Raw genomic sequence first — 25882 nt, 5'->3', positions numbered from 1 at the left:
CCTTTTTTTCTTTTTTTATACAGAGTCTCGCTCTGTCTCCCAGGCTGGAGTGCAGTGGCACAGTCTCAGCTCACTGCAGCCTCCACCTTCTGGGTTCAATCTATTCTTGTGCCTCAGCCTCCTGAGTAACTGGGATTACAGGCACGCGCCACCACACATGGCTGATTTTTGTATTTTTAGTAGAAATGGGGTTTCACCATGTTGGCCACGCTGGTCTCAGACCTCCTGACCTCAGGTGATCCACCTGCCTGAGACTCCCAAAGTGCTGGGATTACCGGTGTGAGCTACTGCATCCAGCCCATTTTTATCTTATAAATTTCTTCCAACCCAGTGATTCTCAAAAGGGGGGCATTTTCCCCCCCAAGAAGACATGTAGCAAAGTCTGAAGACTTTGGCTGTTACTTCTTAGGAGGTACTACTGGCGTCTTCAGGCCAGGGATGCTGGTAAATATCCTCTCCCACACCAGGCAGCCTCTTAGGATAGAATCACCACATGGCCTTTTATGATACAGCCATCACATCTAACATGTCATAGTGCCACAGTGGAGAAAAAGTGAGACACTGCAACAGTATTTTGGAAGACTGTTTAAATTTCTTAAGAATGGCATCTGAAGGAGCTCTGTGAGGTCTCACTAAGAATTTAGAATAATTTCACGTTTATTTAGTTTTTACACCCAAATTTTCATTGAAGAATTTTAACACAGTTGTTTTGGCCTTAAGAATAAGCAGGTTGTTCTTGGCAAGGTTGTTAAGAGCATAGGCTGTCAAAGAGATGCTGCGTCTGTGATACCAGCTCTGCCTCTTACTAGCCCAGGTATCTGTTACAATTTTTGCTTGATATTTGACTCTGGTATTTGTGTTCTAATAAAAGGGAGAACGTGTAGATGGTTCTTCTGTGAAGTTCTTGTGCTTAATACTGTGCCTGGCATCCTCTATGTAGAGTGTTAATGGTTTGTATTGATGTTCTTATTTTAGATCAAGCTAGTGAAGAAAAAAAACGACTTGAGGAAAAACAAAGAGCAGCCCGCAAAAACAGGTCCAAGTCAGAAGAGGACTGGAAGACGAGGTGCGTGCCTGAGTCAGGGGATGTGGCTGAGGCCTCAGGCAGGCTGCTGTGTGGGGCGAGGCAGGGATGCCAGACACTGACCCCAGAGCAAGGGCCTATCTAACACAAACCCTGCCGAGTTGTCCCAGGCCTGAAAAAAAGTTATTTCCACTGACTTTTATCCATTCATCCATTAATGGACACAGGTTAATTCCCTATCTTTGTTATTGTGAATCGTGTTGTCGTAAACATAGGGATGCAGGTATCCCTTCGATACATTGACTTCCTTTCCTTTGGATACCCAGTAGTGGGAGTGCCGGATCCTATGGTAGTTAAGTTTTTTTAAGAAATCTCTGACCAGGCGCAGTGGCCCACGCCTGTAATCCCAGCACTTTGGGAGGCCGAGGCGGGCAGAATCACGAGGTCAGGAGATAGAGACCATCCTGGCTAACATGGTGAAACCCCGTCTCTATTAAAAAAAAATACAAAACGTAGCTGGGCGTGTGGCGGGTGCCTGTAGTCCCAGCTACTCAGGAAGCTGAGGCAGGAGAATGGCGTGAACCCGGGAGGCGGAGTTTGCAATGAACCGAGATCGTGCCACTGTATTCCAGCCTAGGCAACAGAGCAAGACTCTGTCTCAAAAAAACAAACAAACAAAAAAACACAAAAATCTCCATACTGTTTTCCATAGTGGTTCTGCCAATTTATATTCTCACTACCAGTGTATGAGCTTGCTTTTTTTTGCATCCTTGCCAGCATGTTTTTTCTTTTTAATAATTGCCATCCTAACTTGTGTAAGATAATAATCTTGTGGGTTTTATTCACGTTTCCCTCCTAATTAGTGATGTGGAGCATTTTCTCATATCCTGTTGGCTATTTGTATGTCTTCAGAAATGTCTCTTCATGCATGATATATTAGAAAAATCATGGTCTTTAACATTAAACCTAAATTTGCCATCAGTTACGAGGTTGGGCAAATTATTTAACTGCTTAGACATTCAACTTCTCATCTGTAAAACGGAGCTTTAAGAGTTTGAGGCCAGGCGCAGTGGCTCACACCTGTAATCCTAGCACTTCGGGAGGCCAAGGTGGGCGGATCTCAAGGTCAGGAGTTTGAGACCAGTCTGACCAACGTGGAGAAACCCTGTCTCTACTAAAAATACAAAATTAGCAGGGTGTGGTGGTGCATGCCTGTAATCCCAGCTACTTGGGAGGCTGAGGCAGGAGAATCGCTTTCACCTGGGAGGCAGAGGTTGTGGTGAGCTGAGATCGCACCATTGCACTCCAGTCTGGGTAACGAGCAAAACTCCGTCTCAAAAAAAAAAAGCGTGAAGGGCATTTACACTGACCCAGGTGCCTTACATACTGCTGTGGGTGTGCTGTCAATGTTAATTTCCGTATTCTAATTTGCTCGCAACTGCTTAAAAGAATGCCTTGCTGTGGAAAATAAGACCCGGGCTAGAGGGTGAACCTGTTAGACAAATACATTGTTTCGAACCAACCTATTAGAAGACCCTGCTTGGGTCAAGTAGCTTGCTAGATCCTGGTGGGAAATCCATATTCCTTTTGCATAGTATCATCACCCCTTTTGGGAGTATTATTCCACAGACCTGTTCCCTACCTAAGCAGAAAAACAGCATCACTTCGGCATCTCTTTAGAAATCCCTCACAGAATGAGCCGCTGCAACAGAAAAACACTGCAAGCTAGTGAAGAAACAGCCTGTGATTTTCCAGTTTCCCCTGTAAATCTTGTCCTTTTTCTTTTAACAGGTGGTTCCATCAAGGTCCTAATCCCTACAATGGAGCACAGGACTGGATTTACTCTGGCAGCTACTGGGACAGAAATTACTTCAATTTGCCTGACATTTATTAAAATGCACACAAGTCAGGGTGTTTGGCTAATCTACAAATAAGTCTTAAACCTATGTTTTTAAATTTTTTTCCCTTGGTTTCTACTTATCTTTAAAAAAAAGAAAAAAGAAAAAAAGAAAAAACATTCATAATTGCATTTCACCCCCAACAAAAGCAGGGTATAAGGTGATACTGGTGATGAAAGTCTTAGGAAAAATGCATAATTTTGCTATAAAACGTACTTATTTGGAATACTATTTTATATAGAGGTAAGAGAAAACTGCTGGGGAATATGCTTTTTATGGTTGCTGTTGCCATATTTACTGAAGGTTTATACCTAAATGTAACTTTAGCTTTATGGAACTATATAGTAATCCCAAATCAAGTTATTTTGAATATTTTTATGCTGTCATGCTTGAATGTTTTAGATGTAACCTTTGACATATTTAGAACTCTGATCCATACAATGTTTATTGCTCAAATGTAGAGGTTATGTCATTTTATAAAGACTCCATTGATAAGATGGCTTTTATTCATACTAATCCTCCCAATTTTACCCCTTCCATCTTCCAAGAAGAAAAAAATGCCTGAATATTCAGAACAGATATTTCTGATTTGAAAATTCTAAAGAATTAAACTGGAAAAGTATTTACTTAGTGCTCTGAATTTACTTTTACAGTTTTCTGCAGTATCATTAAAATGTTTAAGTTTACATTTGAATTGAAAATACGTATAAAATCTAGCAATTCACAAAAATGCCCTAGAAATATAGATTTTAATCACCATTACATAATGACAAACCTTGTTAAATGCTTCCACTTCCAGTGGCAAATGCCACTAGAGAAATTAAGTTGCACTCATGTAATTATCAAACTATATAAAAGGAGGTCTTGTGCATTTCAAGTTTGCAAGGTACTTGTGTACTTAAAATATGTGTGGAGACCTACTGTACAGTAGTTTTGCCCCTTTAATTGGGGCACATTAATCTTAAATCTTATAGTATTTATCCACCCAAACCCCAGACTGAGATATTGCTCCCAGGGGCCTTAGGTAGCTGCCAGTACATGATTTTAATTGCTGTCTTGAAGTTAACAAGTGTTAAAATGAAATTAATCTACCTGATGCTAAATAAAGGCTTTAGAATGTTCCCCAAAAGTGTGGTTTCTTTTAAAATTTCAAGTGTACTAATGTTGTCACTTAATACTATCCTAAATTATTAGAAGTGTCCTATCAAAGAAGTCCTTGTGGTACCATGGCTCCCAGGGCGAAGGAGATGATAACCAGTTACCTGGCATGCATAGTGGTAAGTAGGAATTTAGCATTCAGTTAGTCTCTGGATAGATAGATACAGTATAGAGCGGTGCTACCGTATTCATTTGGTGTGAATCTCAAATGCAGAATCAAGTGGAACTACCTGGTTAGAAAATTCGTTACTAGATCTGTTTGTTAGAGTGGGGATGGTTTAAAAGTATATACATAGGAGTTGGAAAATGCTATTGCTTTATAAGTCTGAAAAGATAGGCATTTTGTGTTTGGTTGGTTGGTTGGAGTCCTCCTCCTAAATTAGAAAAATAAGCAATACAAAATTGTATGCTTGCATGAAGTTTATTGATACATGACACTGGTGGCAGACTCCTCCCTGAAATGTTGACCCAAACAGTGTCATTTCTGGATCTGTTAGGAATAAGGCAAACATTGAATTGTTTAAAGTTACACATGAAACTGAACATGTGAAATGAGTAGAAGATCAGAAATGCAAGGTCTACCCTCCTGCTCTGTTACTAAGCTTAACTAGTTACCTATGGGCTTTTGCACTGAACTATCCCAGCAATTTCATGCTGAAAACAGCCATTCTGGCAGTTCCACTAGACGCCCATAAAGAGCTTGAAGAAGTGCGCCTAGCCCTAAGGTAATCTTGTCTTTCCTTAAAATACAGTAACTGGCCCTTGAGCCCCCTTATGAGTGAAATCTAGCTTTTGTCCGTCTCTCAGATGTTCAACTTACAATTCCCACTAATTATTTTAAGTAACTAATTGGTGCCTAACGCTTCTGTGCTTTCAACTCATCTCCCCACTTCCTCTGTTGACCTCCCCTCCCCCTTGCTGCTAATCTCTTTTCCACATAGCAGCCCGAAGGACCTAATAAAAACAGGAATCTGATTCTATCATTCTTCCGCTTAAAACACTAGTGCTGGCTTCCCAATCTCCCCATTCCGTCCCAGCCAGTCTCACAGTGGCCTACTTTGCTGTCTCTGGAACCCCCGTGTTCTTTTCTGCCCTAGGACACAGCCTGGGCGCACCCTGCAAAGCTGGCTCCTTCTCATGCTCGGGTGTCAGTTTACATCAGAGCCTGAACACCCTATCTAATAGTGACAAAGGCAGGCCTGTGTCAGTACCTTGTTTTCTCCATAATACTTTACATGTTGTAATACACTTTTTTGTCTGTCTCCCCCTATAAGATGTATGTCCCATGTTTTGCTCACTCCACTGTCCACACATAGGGGAGAAGGGCTAATAAGGCTTGGCATTAAGTATGAATGAAAAATTTAATGATTCGTGAGTGATCAAACCGTCTCATCCACAGTTAATCTCAGCTGTTGTTTAGCTCTTTACTCTGCCTCTCTGTCTACTGCCTCTTACCACATGGATTAAGTGCTCCGTTACATAATCAAGACTTTTCTCTCTTACCTTGCTCTTCAGTTGTTCCCAGCTCCTCCCTACTCCCTAAACATGCCAACTAAATTGTCCTGTTTTAAAAATCCATCCCCTTTTTGCAGCTGCCACTGTGTCAGACAACGGACTAGGTATTTCAAAGACGACTGAGTTCATTAGTTTCATGTATCGGGCATCAAATCCTTGGCATGAGTCATTGTGGTGCAGTGTACCTGCTGTGCATTTATTAGTAACTGGTGGTTAGGAAGTTGGAGACAATAACCCAAGGAAATTAGAGTATACCCAACTTATTATCTTATTTTTAAATATCAATCTCCAGCTCAGCAAATCAAAATGCTTAAAACGCACATGTGTTAAGGCCTAAATATTATGGTAGGAAAGTATACCTACCAGTTTTCCGTTTCTGCTTTGCGAACTTTGTGAGCAGTAGTCACGGTTACCTCCCCAGCAATACCGTAACTTCCAAAGGGAGCACATTTGTCACCAGATCCTGAACTTTTTTTAGCTACATCTTCTAGTGGGAAAGGAACAGAAAGGAAAACAGGGCTTTTTGGCCTGGGGACATCTTGTCCACTTGGAGGATTAGCACTGTGGGGACTTAGGGTCTGTTTCTGGAATTTCTCATCTGCAGGAACAGCAATGGGCACTTGCATTGCAACATATCTCAAGACATCTGACTGTGAAACAAGAGCATGTCCAGGAAGAGGTTTCCATCCCTGCGCTTCCTGAACATTTGAGCCTACTAAGATAAAAGGTGGGGCACTGGTCTTCATGGTGTCGCCCATCACATAAGTTGGAAAAGTGGCTTTTGGTGGATGCTGCAGAAACTGTGGATCCTGAGGATGAGATAAATAGAGGGTTGCTTGGGGGAAAGGCCCAGGTGCAGGTGGCGGTGATGGGTGACCTTGTTGATTCTTATCAGTTAGACAATAAAGGGTCCACATGTTAGAATATGGTGGTGGCTGTCCTCGTTCACTTGCTGCCATTGCTATAAAAAAAAATTTTGCAGGAATTAAAGTTTTGGTCTCTGTATCAGGCATTATGCATAGTAATGTCTTTGTAAGTCTTTTACATATAACACAGCTGTAGTGGTATGTACCATAGAGCATGCTATAGAGAGGGCTGCATAATTGTGTTTGACAGTGTGAAAGAGATTCTCTACAGTTGAAAAACGAGAACAGTGTTGTGATGGCAAGTGTCAGGGACACTACAGTTGTGGCTGAAGAAGAATCTTACTCTAAGTTGCTATTTCCAGCTACTTCAACTTTAGACGTGGCTTCTGTAGGATCCTTGCAGAGGAAACTGGACAGTCAACGCAACCTTTTGCTTTACCCAAAAGTCAATTGAAGAGTGTGTTAAGCCATTAAAGGAAGCGTTAATGCATCTGCATAGTGTTTTATTTCCTAAAGAAGTTAGCACTAGGTATCATCTTCACCACATAATCAAATCTCTCTGGCCCTTCACAGGCACCATTATCTCCCATTAATTTGTTACCACACATAAAACGTCACATCATCTAGGATTCAGAACCTCAGAGAGCACCCCTTTTAGGCAAGACTTGAAATCATAGGTCCTAGGTGGCAGTAAAAGGCTGGTTGGTCCCACAGGGATTCTTTGGGTTGAGAAAAAGAGGTTTAGGAGTGCCACCTATAATGCAAGTGTGACCTGCCTCTTGAAGACAGTACTGTCTTAGACAAGTTTCACTTCGCCCAAATGTGCCGAGTTCACCTTTTGAACACTGGGCCATCTATCCCCAGTGAAGCCCTTTTTCCTCCCCTGAAAAGAAAAAAACACTACGCACATGATTAAGTGGCCATTTTTCCAACAGCTTCAGATACTTTCAAGTGATCTTTTTTAAGCTTGTTGAAAAATATGTCCAAGCCAGGTCTTCACTGTCTCACAGGAAGAGAGGGTTTGATAGTCTGCATTTTTTTTGTTAATATCCTCTTAGTGTTGTGAACAACTACGTTTTCCTTTAGAAATAGTTAAGCATTTGAAAACAGTGACTTGGTCTGGACATGCTGCTTAAGCCACAAATATAGCGCCAGTCCCATACGCTGCATTCCCAGTGCTGCCCTCTGCCTTTGCAGCTGTGCAGAATCCCTGTCACACTGCCAGAGAAAATGTGATCTTTTCTAAACACCTGCTTTGCTAACACTTTTTGAATCACTCTGGCTTGGTTAAGAGTCAGGGTCGAGAGATTTTGCAAAAGGAATGGGGAGTTGGCTCATACATGTCCCTTCTGTCCCTAAAAAGGGCCCCTGCAATTATCCATGAGGCAGGAGGGTGAGCAGACCAAATGCCATAATTAGATGGAGACGAAGGCCACATCATGTCTGTGTCACAGGAAAACGTGGTGATAGTTCAACAGCCAAGAAAGCAGCTTGATTTTGGCACTTGCCAGGGAGAGGGAACTGATCAAAGGAAGCCAATTACGTGAACTGCATCTATTGCTGTTCAAGTGCCGGGCTGTTCTTTCCGCCGCTGATACCTCCCGGCTCCCCTGACCTCTCCCCTCTCCATCTAGCTATGAAGCTGCTCTTCAGCTGCAGGAAGCTCCCAGGCAGAAAACAAAACGCATGGCACAGCACCCCAAACCTGGTTACAGAGCTCTCCTGACTCAGTGTGAAAGCAGTCAAACACGCCACCATTTTTTCACTTTTTAAAATGCCATAGCCTATGTAAATGCATTGCTGTAGTTTAATTTTAGACTCACAAGAGGAACATTTCAAACCAACACCCTCTAATTACAGTTTTGCAATCAACCTATTCAGATCACATGAATATATTTTGTACCTGACAACAGGCTATATTGTTGTTGACTACATAATATGTCCAAAAGAATAACACAAAAGTGCTGGATGACCAAACTTTGAGGCCAGGCTCTGGGGACGTCACTTTAAAATCACTCCTGTCATAGTAGTAGAATCTCAAATACAACAAAGCCTTTAAATACCGTTGGCATTTTAAAACAATCTATTGAAAATAAAGACTGACCAATCTGCAGGGAGCCGACCTAGATGGCAACCTGAAATACAGATGTCACCTGAAATGCAATTTGTAATGGAAATACCTGATTTTCTTACCTGGCTTCATCAAACCTTATTCAGCTGTTGCTTCCCCTTCTGGTTCAATTTCTGGTGCAGTAAGGCCTTCTGGAGCAGGAGGGAAGGGGCCACTGGATGACTTTACAGATGTGCCTGAGTGTACTGCTTCTGCAGCTTCCCCAGAGCGCACAGGTTTGCCTTCCATCTCCTGGGGTACAGAGTTTTCCCCAGACTCCTCCTGCCCAGTATTGTCAGAGACTATTGAAGTGATCCCCACTTCAAGGTGCATAGATTTTTCAGAGCCTATTTTGATAGCGCCCTCTGCATCCAGGAGTTGTGCAGGTACCTCAGGCTGACCTTTCAAAGATGTGTCAGAGAGCAGAGCTGCTGCTTCTGCCTCCATATATACTGAGGAATATTTTGCATTCTCCTCCAACTGTGCAAGTTCTACAGACTCTACAGATTTTTTAGATATGCCAGAGGTGGTCTTTTCTACTACAGATTTGGGACTAACTGGTGGTGACTGCTCATTTTCTTTAAGACAAGCAACTTGATCAGTAAAAGGGATAACTATTTGTTCTGGCAGTTGCTCGCTATCAACAACTCCTTCAATCACAGGCACATCGTTATAGACAGATGATATATGAACAGTTGACATAACCTCAATATCAGCCTGCAAAGTGACCTCAGGAGCTTGATCATAAGCAGGAGGTTCTTGTTCATCCTGCAAGGGGACTGAGGAAGCCGTTGATTGTTCAGCCTCATTTTCTTTAGGTTGAGAACCCAAATCTACATGGACAGATGTTTGGCTCACAACCTGTACTTCTAGCACCTTTCCAGAACACACAAGAGGAGCAGCTACCATGACATCTTCAGCAGCCTCTGAGCTTGGCACCTCCTTGATAACAACAGGCATACTGGTTGCCACATCCACCATTAAAACATCAGATTGATCAGAATGAATAGATGAAACTTTACCTAACATCTGAGCAGCAAGCTGAGCTGGGTCAGCTGGGACGTAGGCAAACTCCGGTGAGACAGCTGTTGGAGGTGGTGATGAGGGTGGGGTAGTAGCCTTAGGGGTGGCTGGTTTGGAAGAAGAATCACCAACTGCTTCAGTTTGCTCAGCACCTGGCTCAGCATAAACTGATGGAAACTGGGTGGTTTTGTCACTATATTCCGTTCTGGTTACATTGTCCTCGTCTGTGTCTGTAGATTTTTCCATCTGGGTAGGTACTTTAGATTCTACAGATGTTTTTTCTGGTTCTTCTACACATTCTAATTTCTTCTGTGGTGTCGTTCCTTCTGACCATTCCTCTACTAAAACACAACAACCAGATGGGTTAATTAGCATCTATGCCCCAAAAAAATATTTTTAAAGAAGGCAATAATAGGGATGTGGTGGCTCATGCCTGTAATCCCAGCACTTTGGAAGGCTGAGGCGGGAGGATCGCTTGAGCCCAGGAGTTCAAGATCAGCCTGGACAACAGTGAGACCCCATCTTTACCTCTCCCCCCGACCAAAAAAAAAGCAATAATGGGTTGAGCATTCAGACGTCAGTAGAGACACAAATATAAAAGAGTTTTCAGCTTTGTTTTCCAACATCTGTAGTGTAGGTAATAAAACATTCCTGTCCTTGTCTACTCCAAGACCCTCAATTCATTTCCTTAGAAATAAGTGACTCTCAATAGCTCAGTGGCAAGACTAATATAATCAGATATCATCCTAAGGTGGTCAGCATCAAGGGAAAGATGATAAGATCATAACTTTGTGCCTAGAAATAAGGAAGTTGAAAACCTCCATGGAAAAAGCTCCTGATCAAACTTCCACACAAAACTGGGGGAAAAGGTTGGGTCAGAGGGAGACCAACTTAGGCAATAAATTATTTCATCTTTGTTGGTGTAGTAACTTAGTAATGACATAGATGCTGCATATTAATAAAGGCATTCCTCCATTTAAGAAAGTTGGTATATAAAGTTTAACTTAATGAACTGATAAGCTAGAGGACTATAGGATTTTTTTTTTACATTAGGAAAGTCACATATTCTAACCTAAAAATGCTAGCAGCTGCTAGTGATGTGTGATCATGCAGCCAAAGTCAGACTGACCCAGCCAAGAGGAAAAGAAAGACATCTCTGGATTTCAAAGTGTAGACTTAAGTGAATCCTCAGGCATGAGGAAAATTCTCATGGGTTGGAAGGTCACAACAGCTGATGACATATACAAAATCCTAGAGCTAGAAAACTGCTGTAATACTTTATGTGCATCACCCACACACCTAACTACCTTAGTCGTTAACTCATCAAAAGTTTTCACATCTGTTTGCTGAGAATTTTCCTTTGGGAAGCATTTCTCTAATGAAATTTACAAGAAAAGCAGAATTTGCTTCATAAGAATATATTTGGCTCAAGTCAAAACTTTGGAGACGTGTTTTCAGTAGGTTCAGCTGCATTCTGAAAAGCAGTGTCCTGCAGTGTCTCCTTTGACACTGGCTGCTGCTGTTTTATAAATTCAATTAAGATTTCTAATACTGGACATGGACATTATACCAAATGCTCACATGCAGAGAAAGATTCAAAAAGAGAGAAAGCCACATCTATCGTTACCTCCCTCTGCTTAGAACAATAACCTCATTTTCCTAACCATTCACCTCCTTCAGGACTTTCCCATCCACTTTTTAGGAAAGCCCTTTTACCCACCAACACATTTGACTGAGTGCTTGTGCTACATGCTACATGTACGAGTGGTCTAGGCACTATTGAGGATAGAAAGACTGTTAAGGTGAGACCTCATATAGCTTACATTTAATAGGGGAAATAAGATAGACAAACATAGGTTAAAAAGTTCAAGTACCTAACTGGTACTAATAAAGATCCTGGAGTTCAGAGGAGGGGGAATATCTTTTTTTTTTTTTTTTAATGGAGTCTTGCTCTGTTGCCCAGGCTAGAATTCAGTGGCGCCATCTCAGCTCACTGCAACCTCTGCCTCCCAGGTTCAAACGATCCTCCTGCCTCAGCCTCCTGAGTAGCTGGGACTACAGGCGCCTGCCACCATGCCCAGCTAATTTTTGTATTTTTAGTAGAGGCGGGGTTTCACCATGTTGGCTAAGCTAGTCTCGAACTCCTGACCTTGGGATCCACCTACCTCGGCCTCCCAAAGTGCTGGGATTACAGGCGTGAGCCACCACGCCCAGCTGAAAAATCTTATTTAAGCCTGACCTTGGGAGAGTTACTCTTATGTTTGGGATATAGAAAGCTACAAAATGCATTGTTTCCATCCATAACAACAGGAAAAAGCCAGAGAGATAAGCCACAAAATCATAACTTTTCTTGAGACCAGCAGAGAGCTGAAGTCAAAAGGTAATCAAGTAATCTGATTTCAGAAGAGGAACCAGCCCCTCCAAGGAGAAAAGGGACACAAGACACAGTCTCAGCTATAGCAGGATCCACAAAGAACAGGCCATCACACCAGCTGGTAAGAATGTACCAGCTGTAATCTGAATGTACTGGTAAAGGCCAAAGGTGCACTACATGTCAGTCTGGAATTACCTGGGACTCCAGACCCAAGGAGAATTCACACTCATTAGCAAACACTTTTCCACGGGCGTCACATGAAAGATGGAGGCAGGGTTGAAGGCCAGACAGAGCTCTCCTATTATCAGAGCAGAGACAGGAGACAGTGGCCCAAGACTGACCACAGATGGAAGGCAGAGTTTGGCTACCATGTGACAGAGGGCGAACACTGAGAAAGCCCCATGTCCAAAGCCCAGGTGCACAGGTCCAGCCTAGGTCTAAGGCAGGCCCAGAACAACAGGGAACCTTCTGCACTGCTAACCAGCCCAAGGCTGAGCAACAAGAGACAGCAGGCTGCCACCAGGAGAGGGGGCAAGAGTTTGGAGAGAGATGCCGTTTGTGGGGCATGCTGGCAGAGAAGGCTGAAAGCTGAGAGGGAAGCACAGATGCTGAGAAATACCCTCTGGCACCCCAGCCCCACCCTCAGCAAAAGGTCTTGGTAGCCCTCTCCTAGAAGGATTTGAGGTCTGTAGTACAGTGAAGGTAATGAAAGCAACAACAAAACCCAAGTCCAACTCCTATAACCAGACTGACCTCCCCAGACCCACACCAATTCAAGGCCTCCCTAACTATTTTCCCCCATAAGGTCTTAAATTCTCCAACCACCGATTTACTTACCGTGAGCGTTTTCAAGAACGCAGCCAATCTAGGGATTGGATTACTACAATCCCTAGACTGCCTGCACGGGACCTGACAGGTTGCTTGTGGTATAATTTAGGCAACTCTGCAAAGGACCACTTGCTCTTTTAATTAAAAGTGTCTCCCTCACAGGTTCATGGTACCTGAAATTATGTCTAGGAGATTAAAATGATGTAATGTTTTAAATGTTAAGAAAGTTCAATATTTTTGTCTCTAGAAGTCCCCTGTTAAACAAAAACATCCCTTATAACCACCATTCTGGAAAGGTAAAGCATTATATAATTATGAATCCTTAACAATTTACCAGGGAATGTAGGATATTGTTTTCTTCCCTGCAACTTTCTCATAGTAAAAAAGTTAATGAGAAAACCTAGGTTCCAGTCCTGGCTCTAAGATTTAACAGCTGCATGACCAAGTCAACTGTTCCAAGCTTCAGGCCTCCTCACTTGCAAAATGGGGATTATAACTGACTTCATGGAGTTTCTGTGGACATTAAGTGAAATAATGCATCTGAAAGCACCGAATAAACTCTAAATCACATATAAATGGGGAAGGAATGAATCAATACCCATTTAAAAAGAGATACAGAAAAGTTTTGAATATGTGATATCAAATTAAACATTATATAAATCTCAAATATCTAATTCGAGATTTGATTCAGCTTTGATTAAAATTAAACTGGCTATTTCCTAAACTGGGTGGTAAAATGCAGGATGTGTTTTCTTTATATATGTGTTATATACTTATGGATTTTTTCATAATTAAAAAAATTGAGACCAGATGCCTTAAACTTTTATAGTGTTTTTGAAAATGCAAACACTAGGTCAGGCGCAGTGGCTCATGCCTGTAATTCCAGCACTTTGGGAGGCTGAGGCAGGCAGATCACTTGAGGCAAGGAGTTCGAGACCAGCCCAGTCAACATAATGAAATTCTGTCTCTACTAAAAATACAAAACTGAACCAGACACAGTGGCACGTGCCTGTAATCCCAGGTACTCAGGAGGCTGAGGCAGGAGAATAGCTTGAGCCCGGGAGGCAGAGGTTGCAGTGAGCTGAGATTATGCCACCGTACTCCGGCTTGGGCAACAAAGCTAGACTCTGTCTTAAAAAAAAAAAAAAAATGCAAACACTAGATCAATCATTTGGCTTTATCTGGAATACATGAAAGAATGTTGGCAAATATATACATACTAGTTACTATACACATAAAATATAAATCTATATTGAGTTCATGTCATTATCTGTTTATTAAGAAGGGTAAAGAGCTTTTCTCTAATGTGTTAAGGTCAGCTTTAAATACATATAACAATTGCTGGCTTGTAACCTTGAGATTATGTTGGTTGTAGAAGACAGAATTTCTTCAAGTTGTAAACTAGGTTTGCTAAAGGTTGATCTTACCAACCTTATGAAGATTAACCCACTATGACTTCGGTGATCTGGTTCTACTTAAGCTGACAAAACTACACATACACACTAAGAATTAGGAACTAAGAAGAATTAGGAACAAAAAGGATTCCTTCTTGTAAAAAAGTTCCTTTTTAAGTATAATAAAATGACTCAAATTGGCTAACTTTTAAAATTCATTGCAGAATCCTGATTTTCCATGAAATCAGTAAGATAAAGAGATAAATTCCAAGCATATGGTATTTTTTTGAATAGGCACAACTCATATGGAGATTCAGGGTACTGGGGTACATAACTGCCCAAGAAGCATAAGGAAAAGGACATATTCTGGCATGGAATGGGAAATCTGAAAGGCATCAAAGACCAGAAGTGTATAAGCAACAGGGCCTAACAAGAGATACGACAGGCTGTATAAGAATTGGAGGTGGGATGCTCAAAGAGAGTGCTTAAAGTCAGGAATATGTATGGTACATAGTCTTTTAAGAATTTAAAACAGAAGATTCCAACTAGTTTGTATTGAACTGATTGGAATGAGAATACCAGAGACTATAAAGTAGGTGATTTGTTTCTTTTCTCCCCTCTTCCTCCTTGCCCTTCCTTCCATTCTTTCTTCATTCAACAATCATTAGTTGCACCAGTGTGTGTTAGACACTGAGGAATCAAAGAGGAATAAGACTTCCTGAAGATCTCACTCTGATTAAGGATATAGGCAGATGATTGATTATATGACAATGTGGTCAGTACAGTGACTGAAATATGTATGGGGTCCAGTGGCTTTTAGGTAATTTGGGTTAACCTTTAGAAATAAGGAACAGGTGTGAAAGTGGCTAGTAATTTGGACTGTAGGAGGTGGAAAGCAAAAGATGGCATGGCCAGTTTGAGGGAGAAGAGCCTATCCTAGGTAATCTCTCCCATGCCATGCCCCTTTGCCTTCACTTTCCTCTTGGTTCTCCAGCGCTGCCATCAAACTTCGCTGGGCCACAGGGAGCAACACCACATGCAGTTTGGCATCTCTTTGGCTTCATCCTTCCCTCTTCTCCTCTGGGTCTATTTCTGTATCCCTCACCCCATCACTCCCAACACACCCTGCCCCCCCCCACACACATTTTTACCAAACCTCATCTCTCCCAACTTCACTTAAGGGCAAAGAATTAAAGCAGGGTGGGTGGAATAGCAGACATTCCCTCCCTTATTCTTTGCTAAGGAATCTTAGCTAGATTAGTGGCAGCAATGTATCCAGCCCCAGGTGATAAGCCACTAATGACACACTTGTTCTCAAGGGGTAGTAGTATCCCCCTTCCCCTGAGAGTATTTATAGATGTAGAGGGGACATTGGTATTTATTTCAATGTCTGGGAGGCATTAGTATTTTAGGAGCCAAGATCAGGGATGCTAGATGTCCTGCAATGCATGCGACAATTCTGATCTCTCTTACCATAAATTTTATCAGCCTCCTTTGGCCTGTGGGACAGAAGTAGAAATCTGCTGTAAAACTTGCGAAAATGTTCCTTTGATTAAGAAAAAATGTCACTAGTGCCACCATTTTCTCCTCCTTCATGATGTAAACACAGGCATAACACCTGGAGCAGCAGCATGCGGGGACATGTAAAACATTCTAAGAATGACACAGCAGAGTGCCTAGATATGTGATGCTTATTATTAAATTATATTAGGAGCAGAATGAACACCTTTTCAGATCTGTTGTTTTCTTAAAGTCACTCTTAATTGGTTTGCTGTTACTTGCAACCGAAAGCTTTCCTAACTGATACGAGGCATAAATTAGAAGTCGTAAAGAAACATGACAGAGGGGGATTGTATTAAATGCTGCTCTTTAGATACCCTGTCTGTTTTTTATTCTATGACCATAATACCCATTTTCTCTCTGGGTACTTGTTGAATTCATTATCTTAAGATTTACACTACTAGATAATGTATCTGTACTTTTTCAAACCTTCTGCCCATAAACATCTGGGCTGTATCCCATATACCCTCTCCTCTGTAGAATAAAGCTGATTAAAAAGAAGAGGATTATTTTTGGTTTCCTACATCATAGTCATGTCACATGTTTTATTGAATAGTTTTATTTCTTCATATGCCTTTCCTTTTTTAAAAACATGTGTTTGCCTTATGGCACTGATTAGAACCTGCAGTACAAAGCTAAATAGAAATGGTAATATTGGAGATCTTTGTCCTGGTCCCAATCTTGAGGGGAAGACATTCAATATTCCCCACTGGGTACTATGGGTCAATTGGGTTATCTGTAAGTTTTTGTGTGTGTACCCATTCCTAGATTTAGGAAGTTCCCTTGTATTCCTTGCTTGCTTATAGGTTTTTTTTTTTTGTTTTTTTTTGTTTTTTTTTGTTTTTTTTTGAGACATGGTTTTGCACTGCCACCTAGGCTGGAGTGCAATGGTGTGATCACAGCTTCAGCCTCCTGAATATCCAGGACTACAGGTGTGTGCCACCATGCCCAGCTAATTTTTAAAAAATTTTCTGCAGAGACAAGGCCTCACTATGTAGCTGAGGCTGGTCCCAAACTCCTGGCCTCAAGTGATCCTCCTACCTCAGCCTCCCAAAGTGCTTGGATTGCAGGCATGAACCACCAAGCCCTGCTGATAAACTTCTTTAAAAGCATTTCTTGTAGAGCAGGCAATGCATTCTTCTCAGTTTTTGCTACCTGAGAATGTCTTTATTTTGCATTCATTTTTTAAAGGATATATTCACTGGGTATATATCAATTCTAGGCTGGCATTCTAGGTCACTTTATGTCATTCCATTGTCTTTTGGCTTCTATGGTTTCTATTAAGAAATCACCTATTTGTCTTATTATTGTTCCCCTGAAAAGTAATGTACCCTTTTACCCCTCCAGCCGCTCTTAAGATTTTGTCTTTTTCAGCAGTTTAGCTGTAATATACCTGTGTGTCATTTTCTTTGTATTTATCCTGCCATGGGTTCATTAGACTTCTTGAATCTGTGAACTATTGTCTTTCAGAGTGGGAAAATTCTCAGCCATTACACTTTCAAATACTACTACTTTTCATTTACTGCAATGACAGACTTTTTTTCTTTTTTTTTTTTTTTTTTAAGACAGAGTCTTGCTCTGTCGCCCAGGCTTTAGTGCAGTGGTGCAATCTTGGGTCACTGGGTCACTGAAACCTCTGCCTCCCAGGTTCAAGCGATTCTCGTGCCTCAGCCTCCTGAGTAGCTGAGACTATAGGTGGACACAGACATTTTGACAATGTTCCATATACATTTCTTACATTCTTTTCTGTTTTTCTCTTTGTCATAATTTGGTTGTTATCTGCCTTGATTTGGTTGTTGTCTGTTGGCTCGTTTTTTAGTTTCCTAATTCTGTCTTGTAATAAAGCTATATAATTTTATAGTTTGCAGTTATGGAATAAATGTTTCTTATTTTGTAGTTTCTAACTCTGTTGAAGTTCTGCATCTTTTCATCTATTTTCCATCTTTTCAAAATATCAATCATGGTTATTTTCTATCTCATGTAGTAATTCCAGTATCTGGATATTCTTTGGGTCTGCTTCTAGTGAGTGTGTTATGTTTTAGCCCTTATCAGTCACTTCTTCCTGCTTCTTTGAATATCTAGTGGTTTTTAACTATGCTGGAAACTATAAATGACACATTGTAGAGGCTCTGATATTTTCTTCTAAATGCTACTGATTCTGTTCTAATGGCAGATCAATCTGATCCTCTTGAGATTTGATTATAAATTCTGTTAAAGGGGGCATACTTCAGCTTTGCTCTTACTCCTAGCGCATTCATAATGTATGACCTTTATTCCTAGTGTATGATAGTGCACTACGTATACTTTAAAGTACAGTTTATTCATAGTGTATGACCTTTCTGAGGTCTCAACTAAATTGCCAGGGTTTCGCAAAAATCTCTTATTTTTGGCTGGGCCCAACCTGCAAAGCCTCTCCCAACACTAAACGGTTCTGATCTCTCGACTTAGCTTTCAGTCTCCCAATAGCTCTTTTCTGCTAAACCTCCTCAAACCTTACTCCACACATGAGGAGCTTAGGAGCTGGACAGAAGCCCAAGGGAAATTTTTTTTTTTGCAAACTTGTGGAGGTCCTTCTCTGAAAATGCCTCCTTTCTGGTACTGTCACTCACATCCCAGCCACACTGAAAGACTGAAATTCTGCTTCTGTCACCCCCCCCTAGATTTCACTCACTGCTTGGGCTGTATTTCTCTGCACAAGAATTTGAAAGTGTCCTCAGGAAGAAAGCCTCTGTGAATATGGGCTGAATTTCTAGGAATCCTTTCTCCCAAGAATCTAGGTACTGGACTTCATTTTATATCATTTATACAGCTTTTATGTCTATTTATGATAGGAGGACAAGTCCAATACCGGCTTCTCCATCATAGCTGAAATGAAAATCTCTCCCTCTCTGCTGAATTTCACCTAGCACAGCATCTGGAAATTGTCAGGAAATTAAATATTTGTTCAATGAAATTATGGATTGAACTTCAAGGATATGTAGGATTTGAAAGGTAGAAAAAGGAGTGAAAGGAACTCCTGGAGGGAGAAGGAACATAAGCCCAAATCAAGTGATTTGAAATTTCACATTTCAGGAGATGACAGATTGTCTTAAAATACGGCACATGAGGTCTATGAAATGCGATGATTGCAAAGGTAGGACCGACTGAAATCATAGAGAGCTTTGGATGTCATGCTGTTGTAAAGGGCTCAAACTTTACACACTGTGACTTAGATATGCCAGAACAGTATTACTTTCTCTAACTGATCTCATCTTGCATTAAAATGCTCATTTCCCAATAGCAGAATTTCATCTTAATTTTAAACTCTGTCCCTTCAAAAAGTCTTTTGGTTAATTAGTGAGCCTTTTGGGCTACTGCTCCCTTATTAAAGGTTCTCCCCTTCTAAAAAGGGGTAAGCTGAGTCTGGGGTAAGCTCTGTCTCTGATCCGCATGTCCTTTTATGCTGGCTCTCCATGACCCCTGGTAGAGGCATAACTGGTCTCTGGGTGTTTTTGTTTTGTTTGTTTGTTTAGAGATGGGGGTCTCACTATTTTGCCTAGGCTGGTCTTGGACTCCTGGGCTCAAGTGATCCTCCTCCTACCTCGGCCTCCAAAAGGCTGGAATTACAGGCATGAGCCATCACGCCCTGCCCTCTGGGTGCTGGTCTCTGACATCACTGCATTCATTGCTTAAAATGTTTCTATTTTGTGGAAAGTGTAACCTGTTTATCTTACTCAAGGACTGGCAGATCTCCTTCCTTTTAGTCCTGTGTAGCATCCAAGGCTTAGCTGCCAATTTTTATTTTATTCTCAGTTTGGATGTTATATGCTATAGCTCTCTGCTCATGTCACCTTTTCCCATCCTGATTCCTTGCTCATCACCACTTTCACTGGAATAATCCAAAAATACCAAGACTCACTAAAAACCATACACAGCGGCTAAGCACGGTGGCTCATACCTATAATCCCAGCACTTTGGGAGGCCGAGGCAGGCAGATCACCTGAGGTCAGGAGTTCGAGACCAGCCTGGCCAAGATGGCGAAACCCCATCTCTACTAAACATACAAAGATTAGCCGGGCATGGTGGTGGGTGCCTGGAGTCCCAACTACTTGGGAGGCTGAGGCAGGAGAATCGCTTGAACCTGGAAGGCAGAGGTTGCAGTGAGCCAAGATCACGCCACTGCACTCCAGCCTAGGCAACGGAGTAAGACTCCATTGCAAAGGGAAAAAAAAAAAAAAAAACCCTTCCAACAAAGTATTTAATATCATAATTTGAGTCTTTAGTACTATGAAATCCAATTCTCCTCATGCCTGTAATCCCAGAACTTTGGAAGGTTGTAGCAGGAGGATCACTTGCATCCAGGAGTTCAAGTCCAGCCTGGGCAACACGGCAAGACCCCATCACTATCAAAAATTTATAAAAAATTAGTTGGACATGGTGACTCACAACTGCAGTCCAAGCTACTTGGGAGGCTGAGACAGGAGGATCCCTTGAGCCCAGGCTGCAGTGAGCTATGATGGCGCCACCGCACTCCAGCCTGGGTGACAGAGCATGTCTCTGAAAAATATATATATATATATATATATATATATATCTATTTTAAAAAGGACCAATGTGATTAAACATCAAATGATTTGTGGGCACCATTCTTAAGTTTGAATATATGCTAGTAATGATGCAATAATTAATAAACATCATTGTTAAAACTATTACTACTTGTGGTACTTACCTTTAATCTGATGAAATTGTTTAACCAGATCTTTTATATCCACAGTAGTATTCCCTGAAGGAATCAATAGAGGAAATCAAATACAGATACATAAAATTCCCAACTTCAAATGTTTTCTTTTTCAAAGCAGCAAATATATAAAGGAACAACAAACCTCTGTACATAGTAAGTTCTTGAAAATAAGCTGCTGCAAACTGCTTGATGTCTGATGGGTTGGTTTTGAGAACAGCTCTACAAATTCCCTCGAGCAGAGTCTTGAGGCCATAGGGTATGACAAGTCTGGGCTTTGAAGAAATCATTTTGGCAGGATGTCTGTAAGTCAACTAGAATGAAGAAAAACAAAGTCTTATAAATAATGTTTTACTAAAATAGTTTTTTTTTTTTTTTTGAGACTCTGTCACCCAGGCTGGGGTGCAGTGGCACGATCTCAGCTCACTGCAACCTCTGCCTCCCGGGTTCAAGTGATTCTCCAGCCTCACCCTCTTGAGTAGCTGGGACTACAGGAGCATGCCACCACACCTGGCTTATTTTTTGTATTTTTTAGTAGAGACGGGGTTTCACCGTGTTAGCCAGGATGGTCTCCATCTCCTGACCTCGTGATCCGCCCGCCCCGGCCTCCCAAAGTGACTAAAATAGTCCTTATGAGTTAACTAGTTTCCAATAATAAACTATCTCCTATTAAAATTATCAGCTTTAGTTCTAATATGTAGGTATTCATTTTAGTAAAATGGGCTAATTCTTGATGGTAGTTTAAAAAAATAACACAACCCTACTAACAACAGCCTACTATGTGCAGATGAGCAATCTAGTACCATTATAGAAATCCATAGGAAAAGCCCTGCCAAGACCCTGAGGACATTAAAAACAAAGAAAAAACAGAACCTGCCTCTGTAAAATTCAGTGAGTATTTTGTGCAGTTAACATTTCATGTATCTGTTTCTAAACAAGTCCTTCCAAACCACACAGGCACTGGCCTTTCTGTACACATATGCATCAAACAGTTACAAGATAGTTTTTTTTCTGTAAGAAAATGTTTTTCCTTATTTTTCTAAATATATTCTCACACGTTGCTTTTTTGAGACGGAGTCTCACTGTCACCCAGGCTGGAGTGCAGTGGTGTGATCTCAGCTCACTGCAACCTCCGTCTCTTGGGTTCAAGCAATTCTCTGCCTCAGCCTCCGGAGTAGCTGGGATTACAGGTACCTGCCACCACACCCGGCTAATTTTTTATTTTTAGTAGAGACGGGGTTTCACCATCTTGGCCAGGCTGGTCTTGAACTCCTGACCTTGTGATCTACCCACAGCCTCCCAAAGTGTTGGGATTACAGGCATGAGCCACCACGCCCGACCACTGCTCATGTTTAAGTGTGCATTTTTTAGCTTTAAATTTTTGGGTTTTTTTCAGCCTGCTTCATACCTGTAAGAATAACTTTGTTTTTAACATTAATCAGAGCGGGTATAATTTATTTGTGCTATTGTTATACCACCATCATTTGTACCTGTCTTTTCTCATATCTCCCTTACCCTCTTCCCAAATTTTCCCTTTTGTTTCCCCTTCTGCCTTTCTGGCTTTTAAGTGGTATCAGAGATATTGCACAGACCAACCTGTAATTCTCAGAGTTGCAGAGGCTGCCACCTAAAACTATGTCAGGGTGTACGTGTTCTGACTCCTCCTAAAAAATTATCTAAGGCTTCTAAAGAACAAAATTAAATATTTAAGAAAATCCCTAAAGTGGTGAGGGGAAAACTAAGATAGGAAAAACAGGGTGAAGCTACAGGTAAAGTTAGCACTCCAATGCATGCCATAGCTCCTTCACTTTGATAAAGATGGGTATCAAATCGATCCCTGAGCTACCAAGCAGCCATCACAAAATAGGAGATAGGTGGTTAAATGATTCAGATTTCCTGAGGTGAAAAACAAATCAGTTGTTTGGGAGAACCACAGCTATTCCGGATACTGAAACCCAGGAGAAATTTCTCCCCCAAGTCCTTATAAAGCAAATAGTGTGATACAGTGAACCATGTCGTCAACAACATCCCTACAGTAAATAATGTTTCATGGGGTTAAGTGGCATAGGTTAATTATAGAAGGGCACAGCTTCTATTATAAAGTAACTAATATCTCATAGCAAAATGTTCAATACTTAAAAGCACATCTCATCTTCCCAAAGGTCAGGACAAAATGAATCTGGACTGGCCAAAGCAAATCCTTTCAGAATATAATTAAGTATAATTGAATCCCTTAATGAAAACTTCCTTTTACAGTATCATTCAACAGATTTACTGAATTAAACCATCTTTAAAACACCAGAAGTGATCCAGCAATCCCACTGCTGGGTGTATACCCAAATGGAAATCAGTATACAGAAAAGATATCTGCACTCCCATGTTTGTTGCAGCACTGTTGACAATAGGTAAGATTTAAGGGCAACCTAAGTGTCTATCAACAGATGAATAAAGACAATGTGGTACACAGATACAATGGAGTACTATTCAGCCATTAAAAAAGAATGAGATCCTGTCATTTGCAACAAAGTGGATGGAACTGGAGATTATTATGTTAAATGAAATAAGTGAGGCACAGAAAGGAAAACATTGCATGGTCTCTTATTTGTGGGAGCTAAAAATTGAAACAACTGAATCCATGGACATAAAGAAGGATGGTTACCAGAAGCTGGGAAGGGTAATGGGGGCCTGGGTGGAAAATGGGGGGGAAGTGGGGCTGGTTAATGGGTATAAAAAATGAATAAAACCTACTACTTGAAAGCACAACAGGGTGACTATAGTCAATAAGTTAATTGTACATTTTAAAATAACAAAAAGAGTGTAACTTGATTGTAACACAAAGGATAAATGTTTGAGGGGATAGATGCCCCATTCCCCATAATGTGATTAACATTGTATGTCTGAATCAAAACATCTCATGTACCCCATAAATATATACACCTACTATGTACTCACAGAAAAAGAATTTTTTAAAAAATAAGAAGTGGGGATTCGGCAGTCTCATATGCTAAATGCTAAGGAGCATAGGCAGCAGACACGTTTGATACATATATACTGTTTGATACATATATATATTTGATACATACTCATATATATCGTACGTCTAATTTTCTTTAAGTACCCAAGGTGAGGAGATAGACCCTTTTGAAAGTGGCTCCCAGAAGCTGGGCGCGGTGGCTCACGCCTGTAATCCCAGCACTTTGGGAGGCCCAGGCGGGCGGATCACGAGGTCTGGAGATGGAGACCATCCTGGCTAACACGGTGAAACCCCGTCTCTACTAAACATACAAAAAATTAGCCCGGGCGTGGTGGCGGGCGCCTGTAGTCCCAGCTACTCAGGAGGCTGAGGCAGGAGAATGGCGTGAACCCGGGAGGCGGAGCTGACAGTGAGCCGAGATCGCACCACTGCACTCCAGCCTGGGTGACAGAGCGAGACTCCGTCTTAAAAAAAAAAAAAGAAAAAAAAGTGGGGGGGCTCGCAGAAACCATGATGGCGCCAACAACCTTTCAAGAGGCAGTTAGCAGTTGCTGCTACCAAAGGTGGGGACAGTGGCCATGCACTCCATGATGCCCCGTCCCACTAGTTCTCACCCCGACTTCGGGAACATATGGGGCCAGGGACGCTAAACGTCCTACAGTTCAGTTCCCCACAAAGAACTGTCCTGAGCAAGCTGATAAAAGTCAATGGGTAAAATAGCCACAAACATTATTAGCGTTATTAAAAGCGACAGCTTAATAATTCTCCCCAGATCTCTCCTATCACCAATACTGGTCCAACACCGGCAGAATTTAAACCCTGCCCCGCCCAACTGTAAACGTCCATGCTCCCACTACCACAAGGTAACGCCTTAATCAAGAAACACGACGCCTTTCAGGGTGCCAGCAGGGACTTCGGAGCCATAGGTAACCGCACTCCCCCATCTCTCCCTGAAGAACCTCCGGTGTGTGGGCTCCCGCTGTGTCAGTGCTCGCTTTGCGCTAGGTCTGTTTGGGAGAGGGGAGTGAAATGTAGGAGGCTGGGGGTGCTCACTTCGCCTGGACTTGTTCAGGAGAGGCGGGCGACGGACCCACCCAGGCTGCAGATTCGGCAGCTGGCCGTCGAGTCGCCGCACTCCCCGGTGTGGGCCGGGGCCGCCCCACATGTCCCCCCAACTCAGGACCCTCCGCCTTCCCCGACACCTGAGGCTCCGACGACCTCTCCCATTTCGAGAGACTCCCTGAGGCATAACTGTCTCCGAGGCCGCAGGGTGCGCCCTTTCTCCAGACTCTCCCCACCTGCTTTCCGGCTGCGCTCTTAAGAGCTTCCTCGTTACCCCCTTGCCGGCGGCTCCTGAGGTTTGTCGCTTGCGAGCGTTTTTATAGCCGCGGAGGCATCGGGGCGTGCGTCACGAAGGGCCGCATCACAAAGCTCCGCACGCAGCAAGGAGGCGGGGCCACAGCGGCTGCAGCCAATGGGGAGCCGAAAGCGACGAAGGCCGTAATTTGGCCGGCGAGAGAGGCTTGTTTCCCCTCTTCTGGCTAAACCTGAACGGATTTAGGTGATTTCCCAACAAATGGCCAGGAGTAGCTCAAAGCGACTGCCTCTCTGTCTTTGGTCGTTGGGCCTAAAATTAGAGCTCATTTGGAAAGAAAGAAAGAGATTTATGGCAGTGCTGTTATGTCTCTACCTTGCGATTCCACACACTGCTCCTGGCCCCATAAACTATAGCTCTCTTCGGTCACCTTTAGGAATAATTTCTGCCATGTTGTAGACTCAGAGTGAATAATTGTATGCAACAGAGCACTTTTTCTTTTGTGAAACTCGCCTGTGGAGTGGGAGTTTAGCATGAATCCCGAAACTTCCTGTTTCTCCACCGTTGAGATCAGACACCAACTATCCCTACAAAGCCCACCGTCAAAAACAAGTCAAGGAGTTACTGTGTGTAACTTCAGCTCAATTTTACCAAACTAAAGGACTACTGCTTCATTTAAAAACGCCCACTCTGCCAGGTGCAGTGGCTTACACCTGTAATCCCAGCACTTTGGGAGGCCGAGGCGGGTGGATCACGAGGTCAGGAGTTCAAGACCAGCCTGGCCAAGATGGTGAAACCCTGTCTCTACTAAAAATACAAAAAATTAGCCGGGCGTTGGTGGCGGGAGCCTGTAATCCCAGCTACTCTGGAGGCTGAGGAAGAGAATTGCTTGAACGTGGGAGGCGCAGGTTGCAGTGAGCCCAGATTGCGCCACTGCACTCCAGCCTGGGCTACCGAGCGAGACTCCGTCTCAAAAAAAAAACAACAAAACAAAACAAAAAAACGCCCACTGTCTGCTCTTTCACTCATTTAGGCTCAGGTATTTGGGCTGGGCTCCAAATAACACCATAATCATGATTATCGGAGTACAAGCAGCCTTAATTTTGATCCATCTTCAAATGTTTAA

The 25882-nt window shown here is 42.2% G+C and overlaps 2 protein-coding genes across 10 annotated transcripts in view; one reads left to right on the top strand and one right to left on the bottom strand.

The window, feature by feature from the left end:
- The window catches only part of OSBPL1A (oxysterol binding protein-like 1A), a 237844-nt gene extending 233793 nt beyond the window's left edge, over positions 1–4051 (top strand). For all 3 annotated transcript variants that reach the window (XM_011939267.1, XM_011939268.1, XM_011939269.1), the window contains 2 exons: positions 976–1066; positions 2816–4051. In XM_011939267.1, coding sequence (XP_011794657.1) covers positions 976–1066; positions 2816–2918 — 194 coding nt within the window. In that variant the 3' untranslated portion in view covers positions 2919–4051. The remainder of the gene's footprint in view (positions 1–975; positions 1067–2815) is intronic.
- A 434-nt stretch (positions 4052–4485) lies between these two features.
- CABYR (calcium binding tyrosine-(Y)-phosphorylation regulated) lies at positions 4486–24899 on the bottom strand. 7 transcript variants are annotated; one of them, XM_011939261.1, is made up of 6 exons: positions 24740–24899; positions 20613–20781; positions 20459–20512; positions 9594–9935; positions 5959–6556; positions 4486–4570 (listed from the first exon to the last, which is right to left on the bottom strand). In XM_011939261.1, coding segments are annotated over exons 2-6 (1140 nt in total). In that variant the 5' UTR covers positions 20758–20781; positions 24740–24899; the 3' UTR covers positions 4486–4569. The 7 variants fall into 7 exon arrangements, with proteins under 7 accessions (XP_011794651.1, XP_011794656.1, XP_011794652.1 ...); XM_011939266.1 differs by having other exon boundaries at positions 5959–6082; XM_011939262.1 differs by lacking the exon at positions 24740–24899 and adding an exon at positions 24333–24368.
- Between the last annotated feature and the right edge of the window lie 983 nt (positions 24900–25882).

Source organism: Colobus angolensis, unplaced genomic scaffold, assembly GCF_000951035.1.
Source record: "Colobus angolensis palliatus isolate OR3802 unplaced genomic scaffold, Cang.pa_1.0 Scaffold18, whole genome shotgun sequence".
Lineage (NCBI taxonomy): Eukaryota > Metazoa > Chordata > Mammalia > Primates > Cercopithecidae > Colobus > Colobus angolensis.
Note: the sequence above shows the minus strand (reverse complement) of the source record. Positions and strands in the feature narration are given on the sequence as shown.